The sequence below is a fragment of the Orbicella faveolata genome, unplaced genomic scaffold (assembly GCF_042242905.1).
Source record: "Orbicella faveolata isolate gen_17 unplaced genomic scaffold, um_ofav_v1 contig_48, whole genome shotgun sequence".
Classification (NCBI taxonomy): domain Eukaryota; kingdom Metazoa; phylum Cnidaria; class Anthozoa; order Scleractinia; family Merulinidae; genus Orbicella; species Orbicella faveolata.
The window spans coordinates 8,933,678-8,949,153 of NW_028301578.1; the positions used below are offsets into that span (position 1 = coordinate 8,933,678).

General features: G+C 37.0%; 2 protein-coding genes and 1 pseudogene across 2 annotated transcripts; all 3 read left to right on the forward strand.

The window, feature by feature from the left end:
* The first annotated feature begins 2,683 nt into the window (after positions 1–2,683).
* LOC149096399 (adenosine receptor A3-like) lies at positions 2,684–5,337 on the forward strand. The gene has a single exon (XM_089281669.1). It carries the CDS (start codon positions 3,102–3,104, stop codon positions 4,113–4,115), a length of 1,014 nt encoding a protein of 337 aa, XP_089137795.1. The 5' UTR covers positions 2,684–3,101; the 3' UTR covers positions 4,116–5,337.
* A 2,635-nt stretch (positions 5,338–7,972) lies between these two features.
* Positions 7,973–8,902, forward strand: LOC149096400 (trace amine-associated receptor 9-like). Its single transcript, XM_089281428.1, has one exon. It carries the CDS (start codon positions 7,973–7,975, stop codon positions 8,900–8,902), a length of 930 nt encoding a protein of 309 aa, XP_089137554.1.
* Positions 8,903–11,552: 2,650 nt separating this feature from the next.
* LOC149096401 (adenosine receptor A3-like) lies at positions 11,553–13,703 on the forward strand (annotated as a pseudogene).
* Positions 13,704–15,476: the final 1,773 nt, after the last annotated feature.

The window sequence follows — 15,476 nt, forward strand, 5'->3', positions numbered from 1 at the left end:
TCAAGAGCGGGCGTGTTAAGCATTTGATATATAAAGGTATCATGATTGGTGGATTTTTACGAGAAATATGAAAAACCTTTTTTGTTTTTTGTTTTGTTTCGTTTTGTTTTGTTTTTTGTTTTGTTTTTTTGCTGTTCAAATTGAGAAGACTGAGATAAATCTTTTGCAAAAAGAATGGAGAGCAAGCTTTCTCACTTTTTTAAGATAAAAAGAAAAACTATTTTTGAATTTCAGTGACCACTCACGGCACGTTGACACCTCTAATTAAAATTCACCACCAGTTGTCACATGTAATGCAAATTGCGGTGTGACGTTTTATTTGTGCACGCTGTTCTCGATCTGGTTGTTTCATCGCAAGTTAGCTTTCGTTCTTGTCAATTTTTTTTTTTTCATGTCAGGACGAAAACGCAGGAAAAGGTCTTGCCCATTTTGGAACCCACAGGTTCAGCCTCGAACAAGATCTTTGGCTCTGAGCGACCGTGGGTCGCACTCTAACCGAGAAGAATGGTTGAAGGAGCTCGAGGACACTAGTCCCGCCAATAAAGCTAAAGGGCAAAATACAGCAAGTGCTAGTCGCACGAAATTGCTGGAGAACGGACGCGATTCCAAAACTTCCAGAACGAGAGAGTCAAGCGCAGATGTAGATGTACACAATGTAGACCTCGAGATTTCCTCTTTTTGGCTTTACGAGGCATGGTTTCAAAAAGTGTCTGGAGAACGAAAAGCCTGAACTTAAGCAACATAATACCAATGCCGCCGACGAAATCTTTTAAGTAAAAGAAATCCCGACAGTTTAACTTGTAGTTTGTCGCTTCTCGGACGATTTCACTCACGTTTCATTGCGACGAGTTTCGCGCCAGAATTGTAGTCATCTGTTTATTTCAAGTTGTCATAACCCATTGTTGTGGTAAACTGACCCATGCCGACAGCTGTCCGTGCGGAGGGGATTTTTAGCACCTATTCAAACCAATTTCATAAAAGATTTTTGTCTTTTTCTCCATAAAATAAAACTGCATATAAGGATGAACATTTTTAGTTCTTTCGATGGAATTGGCTGAAAATCGGCAGGTATGTTCCAAGATACCTCCTTCGAAAAAGAGTGTCGGGCGTTGTTTAATTTCGCTTCCGTTTCAAAGTTATGGCCTCTTTAGTAGAAGGAAACGTCCCCATTGAAAATATCAAACTTTAGGACGGTGTAGAAAAAAAAAAAACACATCTGGATCGCAGATTCCCTTTTTGAGGGTGATGTGTGAGAAAACATTTTCGATGTTAATCGCGCCACTCCGATAATTCACGCGCGGAAGCGAACCAGTTTAAGAGAAGCAGTGTTTCTGGGTGTTTCTTTTAATATCACTGCGACAATAATTTTTTAGAAAATTTTAAAGATATTGTTGTATTCTACAACTATTAAGCTTTCAGAAAATGTACAGGTTGATGGGGTTTTCTTTCAAAGCGCCAGCGTAAGAGTGCGATTTCCAAACACTGTCAACCCACCTACCATGATACCTTAAAGGATATTGAGATGAGCAAGAGATGTACGCTTTAGTTGTATAGTAAGTGGAGAACCTGAAGTTCATGCTCAACTGACAACGTGTTCAATTTAAAATAATGTTTTTCATTTTGGTTTTTTGAATTTTGTTTTAATAAGTTTTCAAATAATTATAGACTTATAACAAACTGGAAAAGGGTTCATAAGGCTATCCAGTTGAAAATGTCCTTTTCGTTAAGTACAACATTAGTCTCACCAATTGTTGCTGTACCAATTTCCTCGAATTTGACTGCTTGACGTAAGCAACAGGGCTTATTTTTTCAAGGAGAGGCCTCCGTTTACAACACGATTTGTATTGGTAATAGGACCGAGTGAAGTCCAATTCGGTCTGTTATCACAAGAGCTAGTGATGACAAAATCAGTTTATCACGAGTATGATTACAGACCGCATTGGACGACACGAAGTCTTATTACCAATTAATCATAAAAATTACAATTTCCGAAAAAAGAAGAATAGCCAAGTTATGAAAGAAAGGGAAAATTTGCATTAAAATACCTACAAAGGAGATGTAAACACCGGGCCTACTACCGGCAATTAGGCGCTAAAAAAGCGCGTGCGCGTACACACGCACGTAACTACAACTTTGAATGTGATCGGCTTACTTAACTGTCCGATAACAAACTGTCCAATGATAAACTGTACAATAACAAACTGTCCGATAACAAACTGTCCGATAACAACTTGGCAAGTGAATTAGTGGAAAATAGGAGTTTTTTAAACCAATCATAATCGAGGAAATTGTAATTTTTATGATTAATGAAGAAAAGGCAGCATTGAAGGACTGTTTGTTGGAAGCGGAAATGGAATAATCAGCGTGGTTATTTATCTAAACATAACGTGAAATGAACAAGTCCACTTTAATATCAAAGCTCTCAACCTAAGCTAATCAAATACAACAGGTGCTAGGAGTTTGATTTCCTGTTTGTGAAAGTGTATACGCTCTCTATTCGGAGTTTTTAGGAGCTATTTAGGAACTTGACATTAGGGACGATATTATAAGTAATCGAAATAGATATCCTGCTCAATATATGTGCTTGATTCTTATCTGTTAACGGAAATGGAGCTAATAATTTGGAAAATTTTCAGACTACACGGCGACAGGGTCAAGGTACATTTCAAAACTTTCGGGTGCTAAGGCGTAGATGTGATAAGAAGCAATTGTGAGGAATTTATCAAAGCTCTTTTCCTTTTCTTTGAAAAAACACGGCCTTATTTTGCTCTGAGCTGCTTCCAGTGGATGAGGGAACTTAATTTATAAACCATCACTTAGGTATGCGGTGAATTGGAAATAGAATTTAAGTAAATTATTGTCTCTTGTGCTGTATATGCATGTAAACTTGGCGAATGTATTTCTAAAACTTAAATGTTTCAATTGCTTAGTGACAAATCATATGAAAAGCGTTTTAAGCACGCGTTCTGCGTGCTTTGTATTCTTGACATTATTCAGATGAAGAGTGCTGTTAAGCAAATAAACGGAAAAAAAAAAAAAAAAAAAAAAAAACTACAAGAAAGGGTTTTTCTCAACCGGTCACAAATACTGTAGCCCCCATAATGAGGCCATCAGTATGCTACTCAAACTTTCTCTTTCTGTTAGATCCTGACGCGAAAGTTCTTCAAACGACAATGGCCAGTATAGCCGACGACGGAAACAACACCACAATTCCAGAGTTTTTCTGCGGACACGGAATAAATGAATTTCATCAAAAGATATATTTTTCAGCATTTAATATTGTCACATGCATAACTGCATTTCTGGAAAATTTTGTGATCATTAATGCTCTCGAAAAGGTGTCATCCCTTCATTCGCCATCAAAACGTCTATTTCAATCTCTCGCGAGCACAGACCTTTGTGTTGGCCTCCTTACACAACCTCTCTACATTTATTCCACGTTGATGCCTCCGTGGCCAGCAGACTCGGAAGGCTGTTTCTACACGCTTACCTATTCCGGCTTTCTGCTGCGCGTAACAGGTTTTGCGTTTTGTAATGTGTCATTGCTTACAACAACCGCAATAAGTGTGGACAGACTACTGGCTCTGTTTATGGGGATAAAATACAGAAGGGTGGTGACTTTGACGCGGGTACACGTTTTTATTGTTTTTTCTTGGCTTTTTGCTTTTTCTATTGGGTTGTCATCATACTTCTATACGCTACGTGTCACTATTTCCTTAAGCTGTTTTATAGCTTTACTGTGTGTGGTTACCTCCACAATCTGCTACATGAAAATTTATCTCAAGCTTCGCATCCACCGTGCAACTGTACACAATCAGCAGAATAAATTGGCCGGGAAAGGTATTCCAATAAATGTTGCACGCTACAGGAAGACAGTGTCCAATGCATTGTGGGTCCAATCGACATTATTCGTTTGTTATCTTCCATATGGTATATTAACAGTAAAATATCTTTTCACTGGAGTGGATTTAAAATCTGATCCTGCCTGGCATGCCACGTTATGTCTGGTTTTCTTAAACTCATCCCTTAACCCATTTCTGTACTGTTGGAGGATGCGGGAAGCGAGGCAAGCAGTAAAGGTCTTGGCGAGAAAGTGCTGGTGCTTCGCAAATTAGCCCTCGGACGTACAAGTAAACTCATAACCCCACCTTGGTACAAAGGGGTGAAACCTCTTCTCTGAGTTTTCGTTCTGTTAAGGCACAGCTTGCTCCACAATATCACACAATTTTTTTTGGTCAAGACGTCAAATGACATCAAATGACGTCATTTGATCCGCTATGTTCTTCGCGACAAAAGGAGTGCCTATAGCTTAAGGAATACTAAAAAAATATAGCTCTTCCACAACCTCGCTCTGATTATCGAACGAGACTTTTTTTTTTTTGCGTAGTAGAGTTCAGTTATTGATACAACTTACGTATAGAACTAAGACTAAACTAAGTCGTCACAGTTTAAGTCATTTACATTTTTGTACACGGCCGCCATGAAAAGCAGTTGTTATTTCGTTTGGAATTTTTATTCTATGATTTTAGTTAGGGAGAGAGATAGCTAGGTGAGTATCATAAATGGGCTGATGAAAATGCCGTGGACAAATAAAGTTATCTACCTTAATGAAGAAAACTGGAATAGAGAATTTAGTAAACATAACTTGATTTCTGACCAGACCAAAGCAACATGAAATTGCTTCGCCTCGCTTGTTCGTCCGATGAGAATGTTTCTCGAAACGTACCACAAATTGAAAGCAATCACTTTATGTTATATTAGCGTAGTTTGTTGTGAATAATTACATTAAGTTATTTAATGTAGTTTATTGTATTTATTTTTTTCCAATCGGTGCCTGTTGAATTACAATATGGCGTGTTTCATATTCCCTTAAATTATTTGCTGATACTGTAATACCCGCATATGAGAACCTAATTTTTATAAATCTATCAGGCTAGGATTTCCATCTTGACCCCTCAAGAAAAATGGGTTCTTATAGTACTACTATTCATAAATCAAACAACACAAGCTCTTATCAGTGGGCAATGAAAACAATTCAAACCCCTTCCACTGAATGGGCAACCTTCGGGACTCAGTAATTTTACCAAGCGTTCTAAACTAATTTGTTCTAAAATAGTTAAGCTTTCTTTCATTGACGTGATCCGTTAGTACAAAAGCATTGAGGGAAATAAAATAACTGAAAGTAGCGTTTGTATTACTTTAGATCGCTGTGATTAAGAAGTGATGAAGAGTTGTTTGAAGTTTACTGGAAAAGGAATAACGAATTAGCAATTAATTAAACTTCTATGACAGTGATCAAAGAAATTGTCAATAATTTCGTGTTAATAATAATAATAAACAAAGCTGCGAGATACTTAACTTGTAGGTCTCTTTCAATGTAAACTGTGAAAGCGGCTACGAAAATTATAAATTGAAGTAAATTAGGCCATGTCCGATATATCAATATTCAAACATGGCTCCGAGGCCTTGAGGACAAAAGTCGCATTTGTTTTATTTTATTTATTTTATTTTATTTTATTTTTCTATCCCTCAATTACTAAAAGAGACTTGGATAAAAAGAAAACAGTACCACTTTTACAGGTTTGTCCTGAAAGCCTCAGAGCCATTTTAGAATATCGATATATCGAGCCTGACCTATTAATCCAAAAAGGAAATGAAATGCATAAAGGTACTGACTCTGCAATGCTGCTCAAGAAAACAATAGAGGACAAGTTTTGATACAGCATCAAAACTTGGCATGTCAAAACGTGGTTGCTATGTCAATGTCAAATAAATTGTGCTACAAAACTTTTCCTGACGAATAAATGGACAGCAGCTGAAAGATTAGCTCAATATCACGTGGAAAAGATTTATTAGGGTGGTATCCATCCACACAAAACCTCCACCCACGCCTGCAGGGCACCTGATCAATATTATAATTTATATTCAGAGCAAACAACTCAAATGATTGGCTGGGCACGACAGGTGGTTTCGATCTAAACAGGAAGTCTTTTTTTTTTTTTATGGGAAGGGGTAACCACAAGAGATTTTTATTTGCAATTCAAATACAAACGTTACTCACCAACTTGGCGTTTAACAGCAAAATACGCAACCGGACCTGGTTGTCTCGGATCGGCCTTGTCATGCACGCCTTGTTTAGCACCAGCTCAGCAAAAGAAATAGCTTTTGCAACAGGCGAAATGACTGGAGATCAGTGTCTGGATGAAATTGAGAAAAATAATCTATTTTACGTTAGGTAGAACATAGTAATTCTCCTCGCATATTGCACAGTAACATTTTTTCGATATTACAAGTCTACCATAAGACAGAATCAATGGCTTAAGATTCCTTTTTATCAGGCAAAAAAGGAAACAGTTTAATAATTGTGAAGGATTGAAATGTAAGGAAAAAAAATTGTTAATAGTTTAATCGTTTAAGAAGGGGGTTAAAACCAAAAGGGTCATGCATTGTATAAAATAGATAAATAACTCGAAGCATTCAAAAGCCATTTTTGCTGCAACGAATAGAATCAGGAAAACTTCAAATATTTACGTAGGCATTAAATAAAATGACAATATCATACGCAAATAAAATTACACAAAACACTCATTAGTTATCTCCCTTTAATAAGTTAAATAATTGAAAACGTATTATATAGGAGCGTGGATGGCATGATTATATTTTCAAAGTTTAGAAACTGTCGGCACGAACAAGCAACACCTCTATTTAGGGAAAGATTGGGAGTAATTTACTCGTTTTTAAATTTTAAGTTTGGACTTTCAAAAGTTAAAGTCAGATCTTCAATACAATTTAATTGTCTCTACTTGTCTTAATTTAAGACAAACTTTATCCAAGATTTTGTTTGTCTTTAATTCTATTAAAGCGGACCGAATCTTGATTATCACATTTTCAATTTCAAGATCGCTACTTGCCACGTAAGGAGCAAATTTCTACTTTGATGCCTTGCTCTTGGCTCCAGCGTGTTATTTAAATCGAAATTTTTAACAAGTCCATTTGACATGAATGTTGCGTTTATTCAGTTTTGTGCTACGTGTATCTAGATAAACTCAACTAAGAATACAGCTAATAACTGACTGGTTAATTAATTGTTATTTTTTGATAAAGAAGCATTGCGGAAAGTAGTGTGAACTATCGTTTCCCCTTTTATCTCTCATTTTTTTCAGCCTGAATTTGTTTTATTTTAAAATACTTTTAATTATAGACAACGCCGTGGCCGTTAGACAATGGAATTTCTCACGCAAAAATCGCAAACTGTATAAAGTAAAACGACAACAAAGCAGAAGAGCCTGAAAATAGTATATCTAGAATCCGCCAAATCAATCGAGTGGTACCTTTTGTGCTAAAACGGACACAGAAGTTAAAATATGCAACGAAATCAAGCATTTCCGGTGTTGTTGCTCAAGAAAAAAACACTCGAAATGTATCATTATTATTCATGCAATGATATTGATGAGTAATAAATCGCATTGTTATGTAGGGAGGTGCTCAATGACATTGCAGTTTTGTCAAGAAGGGCAAATTAAAAATTACAAATTTATCGTTCACACTTGCCTTTCACCTTGGTATATTATTGTTTGGAAAAAAAGGTAGGTGTTTTGCAATGAATATTAGTCCATAGCAGACTTGAAAGGTTTAAACAAGGTTGCATGGGACTAAGTAAGTAGGAAAAAAACCTCTTGTTCCGTCAAAGCTCAAGGCAAATAGAAATGCAAATAGATTCCCTGAGTATTACCGTTGTTTGTACACCTGTTGTTAAACTTGACCGTGTCATTTATCTCCGTATAAGCTCCTGGTCCATAGTAACAATCCTAACTAGAACTACAATTCCTTATTTTCTGTCAGGATCGGACAGATATCAGAGAGAGTGAAACATCAACCTCGAACATTATATGTCCTTGGGGCTTTGATACAGAACTTAAGGAACATTAACCACCGTGGAAACTATCGAAAGAACAAGAATTGTAACAGGAAAATGGCAAACCAAACTGGAAGGGAGAATGGCACGACAATTCAAGATTTCGTTTGCAAGATAGTTGATACTAATGCAATACCTTGGGAACGAAAATTCATTCTAGCGTTCAACATGTTAACCTCCATCACCGCATTTTTGGGGAATTTTTTGATCATTATTGCGCTTCGAAAAGTGTCGTGCCTTCATCCGCATTCCAAACTTCTCTTTCGTTGTCTAGCGTGCACCGATCTCTGTGCGGGCCTTATTACGCAGCCTCTCTACATCGCTTCTCGTTTGTATTTTCATTCGCCTTGCTATCGCGTTTTGTCCTTCCTCGTGAACACGACATTCACAGTTTTTGGTGGAATATCCATGTTTACTGTGACTGCCATTAGTGTGGACAGACTTCTCGCGTTGATGTTGGAACTAAGATATAGAAGAATAGTAACCTTGAAAAGTGTCCGTGTCTTGATATTTGTGTTTTGGTTATCCAGCACCGCCGCTGCAATGATGTTCTTTTACGACAGAGCTGTTGCCACAGGAATCGCCAGCTTGGGGCTCATAATGACCACTTGTGCCTCGATCTTCTCTTACACGAAAATCTTCCTCACAATGCGACAACAACGATCTAAGGTACAAAACTATTCACACCAACGTAAACCAGACGGGGGAGGAATTCCACTGAATAGGGCACGGTATAGAAAAACGGTGTCCAGTGCACTATGGGTGCAAATTACGTTACTGCTGTGTTATATTCCATACGCTATAACTGTTGCAATATTTGCAGTCACTGGGTCAGTTACGCCATCCCTAGACATTACGTGGCATTTGACGCTTTCTTTATTCTATTTTAATTCAACACTGAACCCATTTCTTTACTGTTGGAAAATAAGGGAGGTTAGGCAAGCAGTGAAGGGCACAATCAGAAAGCTTAACTGTTTGTCGAGTTAAATATGTCGCATACCGATGTTTCGAAAGAAGGTAATTTAGCAGTCCAATTTCATAATGTAAAGCTAATTATGTGACTGCAAAATGACATTGTCGTTTATAACCAGACTAACAGACTTTCCTCCAATTGGAAACTAGTACCATGCCGAGTCCCTTATCTTGCGTGCTCGTTGTTTTATGACGTAATGCACATCAAAAGCCGTGATCCTTTAATTTCTTTTTGGCTTGTAAAGAAATACATTGAGTTTCTATTTTTTCTTGCCAATAATTTGATTAATCAAAACTGTAACAAAATTCTCGAACGTGATTGGCCATCAGTAGTCCGATTTGAGCATTAGGCTGATTTAGCAAGAGAACGGGAACGTCACTTGACGACGGCGCGCGCAGTACAAATACCCATATATGGTCAAATTAGAACAGAATCCAGGTTATTCCGCGCGCCCTGCAGTCGTCAGCTGACCATATTTGGGTATTTGTACTGCGCGCGCCGTCGTCAAGTGACTTTCCCGTCACCTCATCCTAAATCAGCCTAACAATTGGACAATGTACGCGTCGTGCTTGTAATTGGACAGTGCGCGTCATTTTGCTCGCGCTGTTGCGGTGCACTTTATTGAGTAAACTGCTGTGTTTTTCAGCATTCATAACGACGTTAAATCGTTCAGTGCTCAACCGATGGTTTGTTCGTTTCCTGAATTTTGTCGTAGTTTTGATTAATTGGTAACAGGGCTTCGCGTCGTCCAATTCAGTCTGTAATCACAATCGTGATTAACAAATCGGACTCCCGCTTCGCGGTCGTCCGATTTCGTTAATCACTCGTATGATTACAGACCGAATTGGACTCCGCTCAGTCCTATTACCATTATTAATTTCATTAGCAATGCCTAACATTCGCTACCCTAACTGCGAACTAAGTTGTAGAGTAGACTATCGGGCGAAATTAGGACCTTATATACCATCACTGCATGGGTAGTTTGGAAAATCGTATTTGCAATTATAAATTAAGTAAATGATGGGAGATGATGACAATTGCTGAATTTGCATTCTTGGAACTCATAACGCAATTCATTTTTCCGATTCGTTTTGTTTTGTTTTTATTTTGTATAACTACGGTTTTAATTGTTAATCGATATAATATATTATTTAGGTTCTTAGGTTTTACCGAGGCTTCAAACAGTTAATAAATTGTCGCCGATAAGTAGAGGGGTGTGTCCCACTGATAGGTTAATAAAGCTTTCATTGATTGATTGATTGGGTATTTGATTGATTGATTGATTGATTGATTGATTGTTTCTAACCTGTAAAAGTACGAGTATCTTTTGGTATCAATGGCGCAAGTAAAGACCAAATGAGCCTCTGACACGATCTTCTGGATGAAAAAAGTGACTTAAAAACGTCTCTTTGGCAAGCCATCGACTCATAAAAAGAAAAAGAGGTTTAGGGATAACAATCTAAAGGGACATTAATTAACACTTCTAACAGTAAACTGAGAGAAGGACGAAGAATGGCGAACTTACCATCAGAGAAAAACAGCACGGCAACTCCTGACTTATTTTGTACGACAGGTTCTTATGCAGCGCATCAAAAACTACTTATTTTAGCAGTGAACATTTCTTTATCTGTCACTGCATTTTTTGGAAATGCTCTGAATATTGTTGCGCTTCAAAAGGTGTGGACTCTTCATTCGCCATCAAAGATTTTGCTGGGTTGTCTTGCCGGCACCGATCTCTGCGTGTGTCTCATCACATCGCCTCTTTTTGTAGCACATACAATTTCCGAAGAATAGTCCATGCTTTGTCACTATCTTTCTTTCTTTCTTTTCACTATCTTTATATATATATATATATATATATATATATATATATATATATATATATATATATATATATATTGATTGATTGTGACTTAAGCCGGTTATAAAAATCAATATTTGACCAACAGTTGCAAAACTTTGCAACCTCATGTGAAATACTTTCTGGCAACATATTCCTAAGACCCGTCATTGTACTCCACACTTTCTATGGCAACGGTATTTTGACTGGCATGTTTCCAAACTGATTTGGATTCTTTTTTTAATTCATTAACAACATTAACTTTTATTCATTTATGTTTGTAATCACCACAGGATATGGCTTTTTTAATTTTTTACCTCATGCTGTTTATCTCAGGGACCACGTTTTTAGACATTGATATTCTAATAAACTTTAATGTTCATTTCCATTGTTAGCATATTCGTGAAATTACTGTGAAGAGGAGAGGATAAGTGTTTGCATCATAAGAAAGATTAATCACATTTGCGACCAACGCAAAAAGATTTGTTATCTGCTGAGGCAATACTACGCGCCTTAAATACTCACTCAAATATCAACGATGAACATTTTGAATATAATGGTATATGCTGGTCCATTCGAAAACGATTGTATTGCTTATTAGGAGTCTATTAACACATGTCACCTTTTGTGTGTGTTTTGTTGGTGTTGTTGTTGTTGTTGTTGTCGTCGTTGTTCTACAAGCAAATGAGCTAAAACGTTTAAAGTTTTTATTAACAATTGTATTATCAGCTATAAAAATTGAGTCATTGAAACGTAAAGGAAGAAAGTCCAGTGTAACAAAAAAAAAAAAAAAAAAAAAGGGACGTGATTTTCTTTACTGTTTTCGAACACTCGAGTATTCGAATCTTCTCTAAATGTTAATTATAATTGAGCAGGCTGGGAACAGCTGACATGTCTCATGTCTCATGTCTCAAAAAAATCGGGTGTTATATCAAGTAAAAAAGACAGCTTGTGCTCGAGAGGAAAGAAAAGAACCTAGATCATGTTTAGTATTTAGTGTCCGTAACTGCTTTAATCTAACATGACTTTTTGGTATGTCTCCTACCATAATCAAGTGACTGATGCAGACAACAGGAAAACATTGGATAACTTATTGCAAATGGATTATGTTGTTCATTGTCGATGTAAGCCTTATCACCTGAAGCGGAAGGCTGATAACGCTACTTATATCCCTGAATTACGAATTTTATCTATAATACTAAGAAAACAAAGACTAACGCACTGCGGCACGGAACACAAAGGAAGCATGGTTATATTTTACATGCATGTTTAAAAGACGCCCAAATATATGTACGTCATCCTAGCCAATGTTTATAATTTTCAGAGAAGACAGACCTCGAAAGTAATTGCACGGACTTTCAAGATTTAACGACTAAGAAAAGATAAGCTCTAAAATGTTGGGTTCTTTGATCGTTGTTAAAACAGCGAGACAACACAAGTTGTCAGCAACCGAAATGAAATGAAATGACAGATTTATATTTGCATGTGTTCGGCAGCATTTCTCTGCCAATATCGCAAATTTGTAGTAGCTTTTGGTCTTACTTTTTCTTACTTCATGACTCAATGTTCTTAAAATAAATCAAGAACTATTTATCACTAAAAGCAATTTCCTTGGAAACGTTTTGCTTTTTACCAACCAGAAAAGACCTACTACCCGCTGGACGACGCATTAGAAGAGTGTTGGAAACATCTTCATGAGAGATTGCGGACTCCAACAAAAGGAGTGACAAAGATAAAGGAATATCAACACTAACACAAGCTGAAAGAAGAACGAGAAAATGGCGAACTCAAACTTAACCGAAGGAGGAAACTGCACTACTGTGTGTAGGTCGGGTCTCAGTGGAACACATCAAAAGATTGTGTATTCGACAGTCAACAGTACGCTAGCTTTAATTGCATTTTTGGGGAATGTTTTGATCATTGTTGCTCTTTAAAGGGTGTCCTCTCTTCATCCCCCATCAAAACTTTTGCTGGGTTGCCTAGCAACCACTGATCTTTGTGTGGGTCTCATTACGCAGCCTCTGCATGCTGCCTTTTTGGCGTCACCAGATGACTCCAAAAGTTGTTACTATCTTTTCATTCTTTTTAATATCTTGGGTGTAATTTTCGGAGGGGTGTCTCTATTAACACTGATTGCAATAAGTGTAGATAGACTCCTCGCTCTTTTCTCGGGGTTAAGATACAGACAAGTGGTAACCTTAAGACTTGTGTGGATTGTTGTTGCCTTATTTTGGCTTATTTGCCTTGAAGTTGCAATAATATTATTTTTTAACTTTCGTATTACTATATCCATCACTTGTATAGCGATGTTATTCTGCACAGTAACGTCGTTTCTCTGTTATACGAAAATCTACCTGACGCTTCGCCATCACCAAGCACAGGTACAAGAAAATGTCCACCAAGGTCAAACAAACGGGGGAAGAACTTCGTGGAACATAGAACGATACAAAGAGGCTCTGTCTAGTTCATTATGGGTACAAATTGCATCAGCGGTTTGTTATCTTCCATTTGCTATCGTAGCTACGATATTTAACAGCAAAGAAATGCACACAGATTACTTGACCTATCTTTGGAAGCAGCAATATCTCTTGTATTGTCCAACTCATCTGTAAACCCATTTCTGTACGGCTGCAAGATGAAGGAAGTGAGGCAAGGAATGAAGGTCACGATCAGACATTTTTTGTGGTTTCTCATGTTAATTATACAATGCCCTAGTTCTCAATGCGACTTGTCCTCGGTGTTTCCGGGATTCAACGCTTATTAGTGCGCAGTACTATATTGGCGCTTACTACAACAGAGTTTCACAGGGTAGTGGGGAGAGTTTTAAACTTTAATCAATCGATACCTGACACCATCACATGAAATATCACGTTGTAATTGGCCATTTCATCACGTTTATTGCTTTTAGGTTAAACAGAGACCAAGTGATGGACTTAAAAACGTGGTTCAAAATTAATCCTGTAAAAAAAAGATAATTACACGTATAATTACATGCCAAGGATTATTATTAGGGAAAAAATAATAAATTTTATTTGTGAAGCGTGAGAACACAAATCTTTTACGAAAATCCAACGATTCATACACTTATCCCAACCCTGAAGCAAAAGATGCTCTTTTTCGGAGACCTAATGGTGATAAGTGAAAGCTACCGGCGATTTGCGTGGCTCTTTCAGCTCAATATCAAACTCCTGCCTTGACAACATAACAGTTTCTCATTATTTTTATTAACATGGCCAGAGCACTATTTTAAATATAGTATTACCTTTTTGTTGTGTAGTCGGTGTTTTTCGGTTCGATTCATTTTTTTTTTTTTTTTTTTTTTTTTTTTTTATCTCAGGATGTCTAAAAGACTTTCTTTGCCGGACCAAACACCCATATTACAGGATTAAAGCGGCTTTGAATTCTCTCTAAATGCAAATCGGGATTATTCCTCACGCTTTAATACTTAGTTCCGCTACCCCTACAACGAAAAAATTTGAAAAAGCAACAATCATCATCAATTTTAATTACTGTTTGAGGAAAACTTGGGCTTGGAAATCCCATGATTATCGTGGCGACATCGTTTTCCAGAAGCTCCGTGTTTAAAATGTTTTCCGTTCACACTAAAACGAAAAGTCGGAGTTTTCCAATTCCTCCGATAAGAAGAACGTTTTCGAAAAGCTCTGTTTTTGTGACATATTAATATGGATGGTAGGCCTAACAGTAAAAACAAAGCTGTTTTTTCAAATTTCTCCGGCCTGGCGTGGGTGGCGCTGAAGAAACATCAACTTTCTACTTGGGCGGCTCCTTGCATGGATCCTTTGGTCTCGATCGAGCTTGCCTTTTTGGTTATTATACCTTTTTTTTCGTTTATTTATCCATTTATTTATTTATTTATTTATTTATTACTTTGGGTAGTATCCTTTTTTGATAATTGAAACCCAATAAAGCTTTAAAAAAAAAGACTGACGTCATATTTTTTTAAAATTTGCACTCGCAACTAAGTTTATTAATAATTATCTTTCATAAAACAAAATAAAATATACCACAATTATCTAATTATCAAACAACCGTGGGACTAGTGTGATATCCCTCTTGATCAAGGTCAAGATAAACTTTATAATCCAAACTCGAAGGCTTATATCACTTTCCATGCCAAAAAGTTCCTGTTAAGAACTGTTCAAATATCACAATTGCATTTGCATATAACTGTATTAGTTTGTCTCCTTATCTAATGGGATGCTGTGCTATATATAACCAGCATTAGATAAATATGGCTACAGCCTTCAGATCACATATAACTAGACATTAATTCTTGCGATATGCCGTCTTTGCCTACCAGATAAGCGATCCCTGGCATGATTTTTCTTATTACCTGAAAGACCTCAGGACATTGTCTACTGTCTAATAAGTAAAAAATTATTTACTGTCACAACAATACTCTAAGAAATTTGAATAATAATGCTAACATTTAGTTTTCTTTCTTGCGGCTTTCTTTTTTAATTAAAATTAACTCTAAACTGGAAAATTAAGCGAGACTTACCTGGAAGTTGAAGTTTGATTGAAATTCTACCGTGGCATTTGCAGGAATGAGGAGGTCACGTGAGATAGCAAGCATGTGATATCCGAGTTCAGTCTTGAAAGCAGTTTGGTATGGCTTTGATGGTACAGGAAAAGAGGTCACTATGATTCCAAGATGGTGTTCAAAGGCTTCCATGTTACGCCTTGATTAATTAATGATGACTAGACACAAGACATCCATGAAGCTG